This window comes from Anthonomus grandis, chromosome 6 (assembly GCF_022605725.1).
Source record: "Anthonomus grandis grandis chromosome 6, icAntGran1.3, whole genome shotgun sequence".
NCBI classification, from domain to species: domain Eukaryota; kingdom Metazoa; phylum Arthropoda; class Insecta; order Coleoptera; family Curculionidae; genus Anthonomus; species Anthonomus grandis.
The window spans coordinates 3,115,751-3,130,032 of NC_065551.1; the positions used below are offsets into that span (position 1 = coordinate 3,115,751).

The window sequence follows — 14,282 nt, forward strand, 5'->3', positions numbered from 1 at the left end:
CCTGCTGTCAGAAAGGCATTGATTATTTTAAGCACTATCCCATGCACCACGACGACCGTAGGACGGTCCTTCAGTAGAGTTAAAACGCTTAGAAACACAATGGGTGAAGATAGGCTTACAGGTTTGTGTCTGATGAGCATACATCGCAATTATTTAAAAGAAAGCAGTGAGTTTATTGAAAAGACTGTCATAGACAAATTTTCGGCAAATCAGAAAAGATTACTGTTAAATTAATATACATATATATAATATTTTGTTTTGTGTCAATCAAACTAATTAATAAAAGTCAATTTTCATGATTTTTGTTTTAATATACCTGACCGACCATCTTCTTGAAACAGGTATGAACTGCACCCCCCTAGCTGAAATCCTGGGTACGCCCTTGGTCCAGTATCGACAATTCTATCTGTTCACATGGTCGTTTAGAGTAAACGTAGCTTCGTCAGAAAATATTATCCATTTTACAAAATTATTGTTATCATTACATAATTGCTGCATTTGCTCACAAAATTCATTTCGGCGATAAAAAAATCCGATAGCTCTTGAAGTAAGAATATTTTATAAGGGTGGAACTTTGCTTTTTTTAATACTTTATGCATAGTAGATCGCGATAAATTAAAATTAGAAGCCTTGCCTGTGATTGTGGCTTTGGGATTATCGATTATCTTGGACCGTTAAGCTTATCTTCTTCAGTTATTGAACCGCGATCAGCCTTTTGAGTATCCCGAACATGCCCGAATTTATGAAACTTTGCTTACCATGCTTTGGCTAATAGCAGACCGATCAGGATGAGTTGCATTAAACAACTGAACCACCCCCTTTTGAACACGCGACTCTCCGAAACCGATCGTGCACAAGATTTCGATTCTTTCACGCTCTGTTAATTTTCTTATATTTCATACAATAACAATAGGTATTAAATTGTAGTTACTAATAAAACCAGGATGATACTGCTTTCGCCTCTCAAAAAGAATAATTTCCGCGTAAAAAGACACAATATTAAAATCGACGGGTTCGGGCATTTTTTCCAGAAACGGTCCATTTTATTTTTATTGAATTTATCCGCTACTTTATGGATGCACTGTATATATATTTTCCGTTATGACATCTCGTATTTTCGAAACACTGTCATTATACGTGTAGACTGAAATATATGGGTTATTATTATATGAAAAAGTTATACTACTTTCATAAATATCAACACTATTTATATTATATACTTGTATACTATTTTTATTTTTTTTACAATGTAAAAATGTAACAAATCTAAAATAAACAAAGTGATAAATTAAAATATAATTTTAAAATATTGCACAAAATCATAAGTTCACACTTAAGGGTAATAAATTCTACATAACGTCCGTAAGAGATCCTTTTGTTCAACAGATAAAAATGGCCAAAAATCAGATTCAATCTCCCTTAGGCTACTTGTATCTACAGATTGGCATATTAGCACAATGGACTGCATCAAAAGAAACAGCTTTTTTGACATTTTACATGCTAAAAGAAAACTTATAAAACAATTTTGTACTAGTTAAAAAAAAGCCTTCCCTACCAATTAGGCTAGAGTCACTTTGATCCGCCCAAGTATATTTTTCTAAAATCCTTGTCAATTCGGAAGAAATTTTTTGAGGACTTGGTCTTAGTATTAATAAAAGAAACACCATATTTATTTCACATTCGAGCAACAAGCCACACTTCTGACTTCCTGTAGGTATATTTTGTAAAGCTTTTGTTATTTCTTGATAGGTATGTAAAGCCGAAACATAATCACCTAAAAACCAGAAATTCTGCATGAATATTAATTATATTAACGACATTCTCTTTTTATTTTATATGTCGACGTTTAAAGTCATACTCATGAAACTACAAGAAAATCGTTTATTAATTTATTATTGTATTTATTAATAATACGGGACGACCCCAATAGCTGTAAATGGTACAAGAAAAACAACGTATGTATATATACAAGTATACAGTTCAAAGTACATTTGAAAAAGTACATAAAAAATAAGACTTAGACAGTCATATAATGGCCCAATATGATAAACTGTTGAAACAGACTATTTATTTATTTATTTGGCAAAATAAATAAATAAATAAATAAATAAATAACTCCTAGGTCAAGTTATTTGTTAAAAATATCAATATTAGGTTGTTTAATAAATATTTATATACCGGGTAACACGGGAAAAAGGGAACTTTTAATAACTATTTTAACCTTGAACGAAAATGGTATATTGATAGAATTGTTATAAGGGTATCTTTTGGCATATTCAGTTGTTACATCCTGTTTAACCGGTTAAAGTGACACTAACTGTCTTATTTTAAATAAGAAACTTGGAATATTTAAATAAGAAACTTGGAAATGAATAAAACTAGAACTAAATAGGCCAGTGAAAACCATATCTCGATATCTTATTCGTAGTCTGAAATATCGAAGAAAGAATATTTAGTTATCATATAATTTTAATAAGACGATATTATACCGATATTTATTTGTCTTTTTTCAGGTTCAATCATAAAATGTCTTAATTTAATAATTTTTAAATAATTAAAATATTCTTTGTTCAAAAAATAAATAAAAAAACGCGTAGGGCATAATAATCAATGCATATAAAATGCAAGTGCAAGGTAGGCAGAATATTGAAGAGTAGGCCATGGAGGAAAAAACAAATGCCTAAAATCAACTTGTCAACAAATATTAAAATTAGGCAGTCCAATTTGTGTTCGTTGCACACCTATCTATTTTTAAGGCGTGACAATCGAAAATCTGATCCAAGAGTAGAGTTTTCGTGACTTCCACTAAAGTGCCAATATCTCGAAAACCATCGATTTTTTACTAAAATCATTTTATGTCTTTCTGGGTGCTTATGAGTTGCTCCATCAGCCCCTTCAGTATTATCGTTGACTTTTCGGACACTCTGTATAAAGCTGGACATCGGAGTCACAACTTTGAAAAAACAAGGCAGTGTCTTAAAATAAGAAGAAGAAGAAGAAGAAGAAGAAGATATAGCAGATTAAAACACAAAGTTTTAATCTTAATGGAGGTTGAAGTATATAAAAGTAATTACACTGTGATCTAAGAGCAAGAACATAAAAACATGAAAAATAATAAATAAAATAACAATAATATAAACCCCTAAACTATACACAAATAAAAGTTATTATAAACTTCTGTAATATTATAAGTTCTATTATAAGTCTCTAAAAGGTCTGTACAAAATCCTAGGAAAAAAGGTCAAAATAAGCCGTCATTTAAAGCAACTTAACTTAGTCCAAAGTTGCTTCGTTTCTTAGTTATAAGGTGTAAATTTCAAAAATAAAAATCGATTTTATTTAATTTTTTTAACACTTTGCAACATAGAATGAGACATAGTATGAGAAACTCGAAAATGGGCATCTTTTTGCTGTGGCTGATAGAGGGCGCTCTATACTGCACTGTTGGTGTAAAATGGCCATAACTTTTTTGCAAGTGTGGTTTTTATTTTTTTTTGTACGGGAAACAGTTTCCCTAAGCTTTTGAGTAAAAAAGGTGCTCTTGTTAGAACCCGCTAAATTAACTGTTATCAAGATATTCTGTGTTTAAGTCTTTGATGCCGCACCGGAATAATAAAAAATTGAAATGAAATTTTTTATGTTGTTAAAGGTAGTTTGCAGGAAGATATTTTTAATTTAATGAGAAATAATAATTTATTTTAATTATTAATTAATATTTTAATATTTAAATAATATAATATATTATATATAATAAGTTTTAACAATTGTTCAAAATGACCTCTGTCAGCATCATTACACATATTAACATGGCGTTAAAAGTACTCTTTGCATCAACTTCTCATCGTTCTTTAGTATATTGGCATTTTAAATCCTTTCCCATAACTCTTCGTCTGTATTAATTGCTCTAGAGTACACCATCGTTTTTAAAGACCCTACAAACAAATAATCTAATGGAGTCAAGTCCGGTGAGCGTGGTGGCCAGTTTACAGGAGCGTCATTTCCTCTTCCAATCCATCTATTTGGATATTGTTAATGCAAATAATTCCGAACATTTAAAGTGAAATGCGGTGGAGCACCATCATGAATGAACCACATATCTTGCTGAAGATGTAATGGTAAATCTTGTAATAAATCTGGCAGCGATTTTGTAAATGTTCTAAATAATTCACACCAGTTAGCTTTAGTGGTAAAACTACAGAACCCATTATAAAATTAAACTCATGTAGAAAATGAGTTACTTTAGTGGCATTGGGATTCTTATCAACGTAAACATGCTCATTATGGAAATTAGTTACACCACTTCTCTTAAAGCATGCTTGTAGTTTATCTAGATTGAACAGCATAAAGCTGCTGTTCTTTCAACATTCTTTGAACCACATCCTTAGATACTCCTACTTCTAAGCATCTGCTGCTTAATGGAGGGTCTTTATGGATTCTTTCCAAAATTTGTTCCTTCCTATGATGTTCCCAAAAAGAGAACTGCCCTCCATAAGCTAATGGGCGTATCTGCAAAAACAGTGTTTTGAGATACTGAAGGTTTTGTATTTTTAACGTGCCACCTATTACGATAAACTTCACTAAAATGAAAGATATGCAGTTTAGAGTAATTTTTTCTTAAAAAATCAGTGGCATTAATAAAAATTGCAACTTGTTTTTAGATTTTGAGTTGGCAGATACGCCTATTTTCCTTAGTATCGTTTTACCATTTGCTGATTAAATTAAAAGATGTCTGAACTATGAAATTTAATACATATAGAATAATGTTTGAATATTTTTATCAACTTATAAAAAGTAATAAAAATACATTCGTTAAAATACAGTTTTATTGCCTCAAATTCAAAAAAAACTTACAAGATTCCAAATGATTCAACAAAAAAACTCATATGTCTTCGTCTTCTTCTACCATTTCAGATTCTTCAGAAAGAACCGGTAACTTTTCCCAAAACGCAAGCCTATTTCTCTGGAAATCCTTTTTTTTTGCACTTTGGCGTTTAGAAAATTTAACTCGACAAAATCGTCACAAAAGCTATATTTGTAAGTCAAAGTAAACTCCCCTCGTGAAAACTGGATGTGCACCATTTTATTTAGGTATGGTCGACTTGGTTTAATATTTTTAATTTTATATTGAGAGCTGTGGTCTAACCAATTGTAGAAATTATTATGTTGCATATTTATTACCAAAAGTTTACCACTGTTTGCATTTTGTACACAGTCTTCAAAATCAGGAAAATCATAAACTTTTCCTTTTTTTTTAAGGGACATCTCAACCTGGTGTTGGAATGAATCCGCCGACATGAAAGTGTGGGCGGGCTCAAAATATTTAATTTCCAGTTTTTCAAGGCTAATTACATCTGAATTTACTATGCTGACAAAAAATGATAAAAGTGCCCAATTTTTATTTTGTGCTGAGCAATTATCAAGCCACAAAATTATATGTTTGTCATCCCTATGTCGTAAAAAAATGAATAAAATATGCTAATGATATCACTTTTTGAGCGTCCGGCCACACCTTCATGCCAAATAACTGTATACGGGCTTCCTGTTCTTTTGCTTAGTCCCCACTGGTACAAAAGATTCATTGAATGCTATGATTCTCCCCGTAAATATTACTTCCTTCAAGGATTCATATCTTGGAAGCATGATTACTTAAAATACAAAAGTTAACTTAATTAACAATTTTTTTAGATATCAAACTTTATATACCTTTTGCAAATCAGCAGAATATATGGCTGTTCCACTAGTATCATTCTTATCATTTTCGTGACTCTGTAGCTTTTTTCTTATGAATCGTATATTCTTTGCAAACAGAACAATTAGGTTCAGGTTCATCCCTCTTATGTTGTGAGTCTTTTTCATGCAAGAAATACTTCTCACAAACAAAACATTCTTCGTGTCCCAACTTCACAAAAGATATATTCATTGATTGTAGTGTTTTTCTATATAACTTGTAGGAACATACAATATTTGGTTCTTTTATTTTAAAATCATTGTACATCATCTGAATATTGAGATCTGTAGGTAAATATTTTCCGTTGGGAGCATGCACCCTGCGATAGTGTGATATGGAAGGCTCAAAGGAATTAATATGATTTATAATGGACGTTCTGTCTATTTTGTTTGTAGGTGAATGACTGCCACGACGATCCGAAGTTGCTTGCAAAGAACCATTAGGAGTATTTTTAAGCACAGTACGTAAACATTTATCCACTTTGTTGTTGAAACCCATAGTTGCTAAAAAGAAAGTTTTGCAAACTTCTTGGTCAATACCCCCATCATCTGGATAAACATAAGTCACAGTAAAGTTTCTGCGTGAATTTAAACCAGCAGTACGTCTTTTTACAGGTACTTTTTTTGTTTTAGAGTACATATAGTTTTTTCGTTCTTGTGGTGTCATTGCCCAAAACTCTTGGTTAATTTGTACTCGCCTTTCATCTGAAATTTTACTAATACATTTTTTTTTGCATACAGCAGAACAAGGTTGTTTGACGCGATGCTTATTTTTAAAATTTTCCAATTTAAGAAGATTCCTTTCTCTAAGTGGGATCTTATATTTTCTTCTCTTCCTTTTTGTCCCGCGTGTCGTAAAATGTTCATCGACGTGAGTTAGTAGCTTTTCCACGATAAATTTTACTGATTCCTCAATCGTCTCATTACCATCATCTTTCTCTGCAAAAATTTTATTTGTTGGGCTTTTCAACATATTTTCGTCCGATTCACTTGATTCCATATCTGAACTAGAAACATGATAATCCGGATCATTTGCCTCAGTCTCACTACGATTTGTTTTTGAGCAACTTGTTAAAGATCGATAAACTTCCTTTTGCTCTTTAAGCTGTTTGTTTAATTCGGTTGTTAAAGCCAAATTTTTTTTTGTTCTGGAACTTGGTTCGTTCATCTTAATAAATAATATACCTACAACCAAAAATGTATTTTAAGAAACAAGGCAGATGCATCTCCTAGTATTATAATTCAATTCCATTCGATTAAATGTTATTATTATTATTATTATTAATAATAATAATAATTAATGGCAGAAAAAAATTATTACAATCAATTTAAAAGTAAAAAAAAAAACTACCGACGGCACTGGGCACAACTTTAAAATCATAAAATTACATTTATATTTTTGTACAATAATAAATACTAAAATCCCTCTTAGAAAAATAAACTGAATTATTTCCAGCAATAAAGAATATTCCACTTACCAGTATATTATTTGTATCGAGTAATAATATATTATAAACCAATAATACTTTGCATCAGCCAAGAACCAACTCAATTAACGCCACCAAAATGATTTGACTGTGACAGACGTAAACAACAGCCTTACAGCCGTTAATAGTAACACATTTAATACTTTATAGTATCGGAGGCGGAGCATTTATGCCACATTTAAAGTATTTGCATTTTCGTAACTACAAAAGGGTTGCTAAATGCTACGCTAAACGGGCGAATGTGACAAAATGCATGTAGATATGCCCTTTTAGCGTAAAAATTGTTGGATACGACCATTTGGCATAGTAGTATGTGTATGTATTGCAGATAGCTAATATTTTATTAGGATTTTTAAGTTAGATGGACAGCAGATACGCCTTTTAGCATTACAAATAAGGTGATATATTTTATGGGCTGTCCAACAAGCCTTTAACCCAATTTTCTATAAAATGTCAGATATGCCCTTTACGTTAAGCAAGGCAGAGAAGTGGTATGTCGCAAAGTGTTAAAAAAATTAAAAAAAATTGATTTTTGTTTTTTAAATTTAACACCCTGTAATCTAAATGAATCAACTTTGGACTAAAGTAAGTTGCTTTAAGTAGGCTTATTTTGACCTTTTTTCAGGAAAAAAGTCAAAGTGTATGTCCTGGAATTTTGTACAGACTTTTTAGAGACACCCTCTATACAGGGCCCGAATAGATCTTAAAATATGGAATCTGCATTTGGAATGCAGGATATTCCAACATTTTAACACCTTTAGTGATAACTTAAAGGGCAATTTAAAGAATTGATGTATTTAATAACGAATATTTTTCTTTGGAAGATTTATTTATAAAAGCTGATGTGATGCAAATTTTTCAGCTTTATATTAAAATTGTAAACTGTATTATAAAAGTAGGAGACCATCAATTTTTAACCCAATTTACAAGTAATATTAAGTTAATTACTGCATTAACTCGATAAAAAAATGTAATATATTCTAGTTAGATTATAAAATATCTAGATTAAGTCTTTATGTCATCTTTATTAGATTAAGTATATTTTTGTTTTGTTTTAGTTTAGTATTAGTTTAAATTGACTGTTTATAGAATATTAGAGTGTATACACAAACAATATGTTCATCATGTAGTTATCATTTACACTCTGTAAGCAGAATATTTCTTGGAATAAGATTATTATTATGTATTATAATTTTAAAAAAAGCATTTTGTTTATGAAAAATTTTAATTTTTGGCACTTAAATTTAATTGCCTCCTGTTCTCCATATGTTTAAATATTCAAAAATCAAGTATCTAAATAACATGAAAATAAACATTACCATTTTTCAAAAAATGTGATCCTAGTAAGCATAGGCAATATAAATAACTATTGGGTCTCTCTTTTGATAATTCCATAGCACTATTTAGATGCAATCTCACAGATTCAGTCCTTCCAATTCTTTGTAAAAAATTAACTATTTCCAGATCTAAGCCCACTGGTATCGAATTATCATCTACATACCTTTGAGATGCATGATGGTAACAAGATATACCTGCCTACAAAGATAATACTAGAAATACTTATTCTCTTAGTCACACTCATAGTTTTATACCTCAAGATTCTCTGTGGATACACAGGTACATCCGGTCAGAAAATCTTCTTGTTCAGCCTTAAAAAATTGCCTTGCAGCTCGTAAAAGGTAAGCAGTTTCACTGACAGGGTTACCCAAAGTTCCTTCACATCTAGCAGCTGCTAACCAGCTTAGAGCTGCATATTGAGGAAGTTCTTGAGATTCACATTGTTGCCCTAATGCGGCGAACGATTCGGACGCCTCTGTTTCATTTGGTTTTCTTAAGAAACGCCTGAAATACCAATATCCACTTAAAGCTCAAACATATTTTTTTTTAGCAGAAAACATACTTTTTGAGTTTACTCGTAATGCTCCTGTACTGGTCCAACAATTCAAAACCAGTGGATTCGGTCATGTCAGTATTCAAGTCAGCTGCTAGTCTAGAACTATTTGGGAAAATAACCCTGTTGGATTTTTTTTTTAATTTTTCTTTTTTTAATTAAAATGGTCTGGGAACATGTAAACAAAACTTGACAATCAGCTGTTCAAATAGTCCATTGGTAATTTGGAACATTTTTATAAAGGATCCGATCAGTTGGATCGAGAACGCAGCATATGTCAAGTTGTCACAAATTGGTCCATTAACAATTTGTTAGTCCGCGCTCACCATTACTTGGCTGGGATTCTAAAGTCACGATTCGACACGATTACTCGATATGACTGATTCTAAATAAAATTTTCAGTCGTGAGTGTCTTGCGGATTGCCTAGTTTTTAACGATTTGTCGACGACACGCTTGGGTATATCGTATACACCCGACGATATAGCTTCTTCCTTTTTTAATACGTGCATAATGTGACAGCATCCTTTTTTAAACGTATTTGTTTCATTTATTGTTTACCGAAGCTTTTTTAAACTAATAGATTTAATTCGACCCTATTTTCCACAACCTTTTGTTAATAATGGAGGCAGAGGAAGTAGAGCTATCATTAAATGGGCAGTTTTAGTATGTCAAGATTTTATGCCACAGATTATTACCAAAGAAGCATTGGACAAGATTTTAAATTTGGAATTAGCGAAACTACTACAAGTCGTTAGATCCATAAAATTACTAAAATTATTGGCAATCACCTTGTTGACCAATTCATTAATTTTTCAAATATAAGAGATGAGAGACAAATTAATAAATTAATATTTATAGAGAGATCCAATTTCCCTGGTGTTATAGGTCCTATTGATTGCACCCATGTTGCCATATTAAAACCAAAAGTGGATGAACACAAGTTATTGTGATTTTCCATGAACTGAATTATTATTTTCCAATGGATAGTGGTGGTTTTAAACGACATTTTTTTATTTTAAAGAAATAATATAGGCATATATTTAAATAAAAAAACACTAAGGTGAAAAAAATTAACAAAATAAATGAAAATTCTTAGTGTTTACTACTGTTTACTGTTTATCAATAGAAAAGACAATTGACGTTTCCATCTGTCAAATATTAGGGAAAATAACAAATATTTACCAAGAAACCTAAATCAAATCGAATAAAACGAGTTTAGCCGACGATTGAAATTTAGAATCACCTTTGTCGTCACGACTGAGTCGCGATCGAATTCGAAGTCGTGATCGTATCGAGATCGAGTCGTGATTTTAGAATCCCAGTGCTTAATTATGGTCAAGCACTTAAGGTGGATTCATAATCAATCAGCGGGCCAAATGACACTTCAAGTGTAAATTCGGCATACTAAAGGAAGGCACAGACTGTCGCGATCGCGGCCGTGATCATGATCACGATCACAGCCGCGATATCGTAAGCGATCATTTTAACACAAACTAAATGCGACTACGGTGGCGACCAGTTCATCTTTTTGCCATGTAGTTATAGCTTGTTTGTTGAAAAAAAAATGACTGATCGAGATGAGGTGCTGTTACTTGCAGCCTTATGTGAGGTTGAGTGCAGAGAAAGGTAAGTATTTTAATAATAATTGTTGCTTGTGTAGTATATTTGTGAATTATCCTTTATGTTAATTACTATACTGTATTATACTTTTAGAAAGAGGTTATTTATACTTTATTATACTTATTATACTTTAGAAGGATCTGGGTGCACGAAATTAATCAAACGCGTAATTTAGAAGGAGAATTTCATACATTATTTACTAAACTTAGACAAGACGAAGAAAGGTTTTTTGTATATTTTCGAATGCCAATAAAAAGTTTTGATTAAATATTAAAACTGATTGAAAAAGCATATACTAATTTTAGAGAGCCTATAACAACCGCTGAACGTCTAGCAGTTACTTTACGGTAAGAAAACTAATTTATTGGTTTGTATTTTTTGTTTATTTGCATTTCGACTTATTGCGTATGTTTTACTTGGATACATAAAAAAATCTGTTAAATACACAAACAACATTGTCAAAAAAAGCTTATAAATTCCTTCGAGAAAAAGTTTCATACCATGTGGTTGCTTCTGAGCATGTTTGAGAATTATCCGATTCCGGTGGTGAGGTGGCAGCATATGAATTAAGTGGTGAATTCGAAAACTGATTACTTGTTTGAAATGTCGAATTTTGCTGATAATTTACGCCAGAAGGTGTATGAAGTCTGGTACCTGTAGTTACTGAAAAGGATGAACCAGTTGTGGTTTCCTCTATATCACGTAATTCCTCTTCCATTATTACTTGCGCAACTCGATATTTTGCAACAGCTTGACGTTTTGAAGATAGTTTTCTAATCGCTTTAGCATGTCCCAAAAATAACAAATCAAGGTCGTCATAACTCGTACCCTGTGAATTGGTATCTTTATTTTTCAAATATGATAAAACCTGAGAAACGGATGATTCATTGTTCTCTCGTACAAATTTTCGCTTAGGTGCAGTTTTTTTCAATAGATGAGGAGTAATGGTTGAATTTTCCGTAGTATTTGCGGATGACCTAGACCGATCTACATCAGAGCTATTTTCATATGTTTCGGTTAATTCATATGTTTCAGTTTCTCTTCTACTCAAGTGATTCTCCTCCTGACTACTTTGAGTATCTTCATTAACTGTTTCCTCAACATTACTTGACGTTTGAGCAAACTGCAAGAACGGCTTAAAAGCTGACATCTGAGCAGCCCAAGGCCAACTTCTATATCGATCAATATTTTTGGCTTTCTGACCTGTATGAGTCTTTTCAGATCAAAGATGCTTTGCGTAGCAGTCGCGAATATTTTTCCATCTTTTCTTTGCATCTTCACCTAAAAAATAATTATAATAAATAATAAAAAATTCACAAATGCACCTGGAAAAGGTGAATTTGCGACAACTCTGCGTAATTTCATTGATTTATATTTGCAGGTTTCTTGCGACTAGAGATTCTTTAAAAACAATCGGCCACAGCTACAGAATGGGATTTTCAACTGTGAGTCAAATTATTAATGAAGTGTGTGATGCAATATGGAAACATCTACAGCCTATTTATATGCCCGAACCATCCACAGAGCTATGGGAAAGAACAATTTCCGGATTTGAGAATTCATGGCAGTTTCCCAACTGTATTGGGAGTATAGATGGGAAACATGTCGCAATCAAGTGCCCTCCTAATAGCGGTTCAAATTATTACTGTTATCTTAAAAAATGTTTAATTGTATTATTGGCTATTGTGGACCACGAATATAAATTTGTTTGTGTGGATATCGGCGGCTATGGTAAAAACAGTGATGGTGGCATTTTTTGAAGCATCCTCTTTTGGACAACGGATGTCCAGAGGATTATTGAACATTCCTCCCAATAGAGCCTTGCCAAGTCAAAATGAAGAAACTCCTTGTGTACTTATTGGCGATGAAGCATTTGCTTTAACATCCTTTCTAATAAGACCATTCCCTTACAGATTATCACGTCACGATATTCGAAAAGAAAAATACAATAAGCGCCTATGTCGTGCACGGAGAGTAGTCGAAAATGCTTTTGGCATTTTAGCTCAAAAATGGAGGTTATTTTACAGACCCTTAGAACTCAAAGTAGAAACATCTATAAAAGTTATCAAAGCAACGTGTGTTTTACATAACTATTTACGTACGGAAAAAAGAGATCTACTTTTTTCACATCTATTAGAAGATGCAGAGCCCATAATAGGAGCGTTAGATCCTCTTCCAGCTGACGGCCGAAGAGCGACAAACTATTCGTTTCAAATACGAGAAAATTTTGTAAATTTTTTTAATACTTAATATTTTTTCTATATTACTTTATCTTCTTAAAGCTGCATACAATATAACCTGATAATAAAATATTACTTGTTTCATTTAAAGAAAATAAAATCAAATTAAATAATTTAAAAAAAACATTTTTACAAACAAGCTTTTATTAAAATGCCCTAAAAAGTGAAAAATAAATTTTAAATTAAATCAAACTAGAGTCAATTTATTATATTACAAAATTTGTATGACATAAAAGCTTGTTGCAAGATTTTGGTAAGTATCTAAATGTCAAATATAATATGCAATTTTATCTTGACTCAAGTAATTTTGTGATAATTTACAAAATAACAAAACGAACTTCTCGCGTCAAACTTTTATGTCATACAAATTTTGTAATATAATACCGAAAAATAATGAAAATACCGTTAAATTTTGTAATATAATATATACATACCATCTATTTTCAGCAAAGCTCCTATTTCATCCCAAACCTTATTTTTGATTCTGGTATTCTTATATTCCGGATGTGATAAATCATAAAGAATTCTATGTTTTTTAATCAATTCAATTAATTGTTCTGTTGTAGTATCCATATTTATCAAAAAAAATATGAAATGTACCCAAAATATTGTTGACGATCTGCGGCCAAACTCGACAAGTTCCAACTGATCGCTACCGCTGTCTGGAACGCTGTCAAGTAGCGTTTTTCGTGAAGTGGTATCGCGTCGATATGAATAAAGACGTTTATTTTCCACAGCTGCGATCAGCCGCCACCGCGGTCATGATGTGCCCTCCTCTAACAGTCGCTCACAATAAATCAAGTCAAAATAAGCTTTACTGTTATAAAAAAATATTTAACAAAGCAACTTGAAATTAAGAAAAAAACATTAAAAAATAAATATATACAAAAAAAAAGGTGGAAAATCAAAAGTTATATATATAGATACAACAAATACACTCTAGACTCCACAAAACATTAAGCACAAGACTCTTCAAGGTTCTAGTCGGCTGTTTTTTTCAGATACTTTAAGCCTATGTCTAAAGTATTTGAATGGTGCGAGGTCTCTAATGTTGCATGGCAGGTGATTGAATACCTTTATACCTTCGTAAAAAATGGATTTCTGAATTAGTTAGGTGGGTAGTTGCAGATTGAACCCTCTGTCATGTCACATACCTGGGGTCCTCTGCCATATACTTATGCCGATTTTTGAATATGATATGATGAAGCAACTTCCAGTATATACACACAGGTGACCGTTTTTCTCGAGCAAACAGAGAGCGGCAAGAATCTCGAGGTTCTGCCTTGCAAATATACACTACCGCTCAAAAGTATTTA

General features: G+C 31.9%; 1 protein-coding gene and 1 pseudogene across 6 annotated transcripts; one reads left to right on the forward strand and one right to left on the reverse strand.

The window, feature by feature from the left end:
• Positions 1-1,186: 1,186 nt before the first annotated feature.
• On the reverse strand, positions 1,187-9,409 carry LOC126737267 (40-kDa huntingtin-associated protein). 6 transcript variants are annotated; one of them, XM_050442089.1, is made up of 5 exons: positions 9,115-9,391; positions 8,807-9,056; positions 8,716-8,746; positions 1,556-1,774; positions 1,187-1,500 (listed from the first exon to the last, which is right to left on the reverse strand). In XM_050442089.1, the coding sequence occupies exons 1-5, from the start codon at positions 9,177-9,179 to the stop codon at positions 1,334-1,336; spliced, it is 732 nt and encodes a 243-aa protein (XP_050298046.1). In that variant the 5' UTR covers positions 9,180-9,391; the 3' UTR covers positions 1,187-1,333. The 6 variants fall into 6 exon arrangements, with proteins under 6 accessions (XP_050298046.1, XP_050298045.1, XP_050298047.1 ...); XM_050442088.1 differs by having other exon boundaries at positions 8,534-8,750; positions 9,115-9,387; XM_050442086.1 differs by lacking the exons at positions 1,187-1,500; positions 1,556-1,774 and adding exons at positions 4,810-5,645; positions 5,704-6,912 and having other exon boundaries at positions 8,534-8,750; positions 9,115-9,409.
• A 2,583-nt stretch (positions 9,410-11,992) lies between these two features.
• On the forward strand, positions 11,993-13,024 carry LOC126737275 (uncharacterized; annotated as a pseudogene).
• Positions 13,025-14,282: the final 1,258 nt, after the last annotated feature.

Excerpts from the sequence above, each read along its gene's own strand:
- LOC126737267 (XM_050442086.1), bottom strand. The coding sequence starts at position 9,179 with ATGACCGAATCCACTGGTTTTGAATTGTTGGACCAGTACAGGAGCATT. Across the intron at positions 9,057-9,114 it reads ATTACGAGTAAACTCAAAAA|GCGTTTCTTAAGAAAACCAA; the intron begins GTATGTTTTCTG and ends TTGGTATTTCAG. Across the intron at positions 8,751-8,806 it reads TATCCACAGAGAATCTTGAG|GCAGGTATATCTTGTTACCA; the intron begins GTATAAAACTAT and ends TTATCTTTGTAG.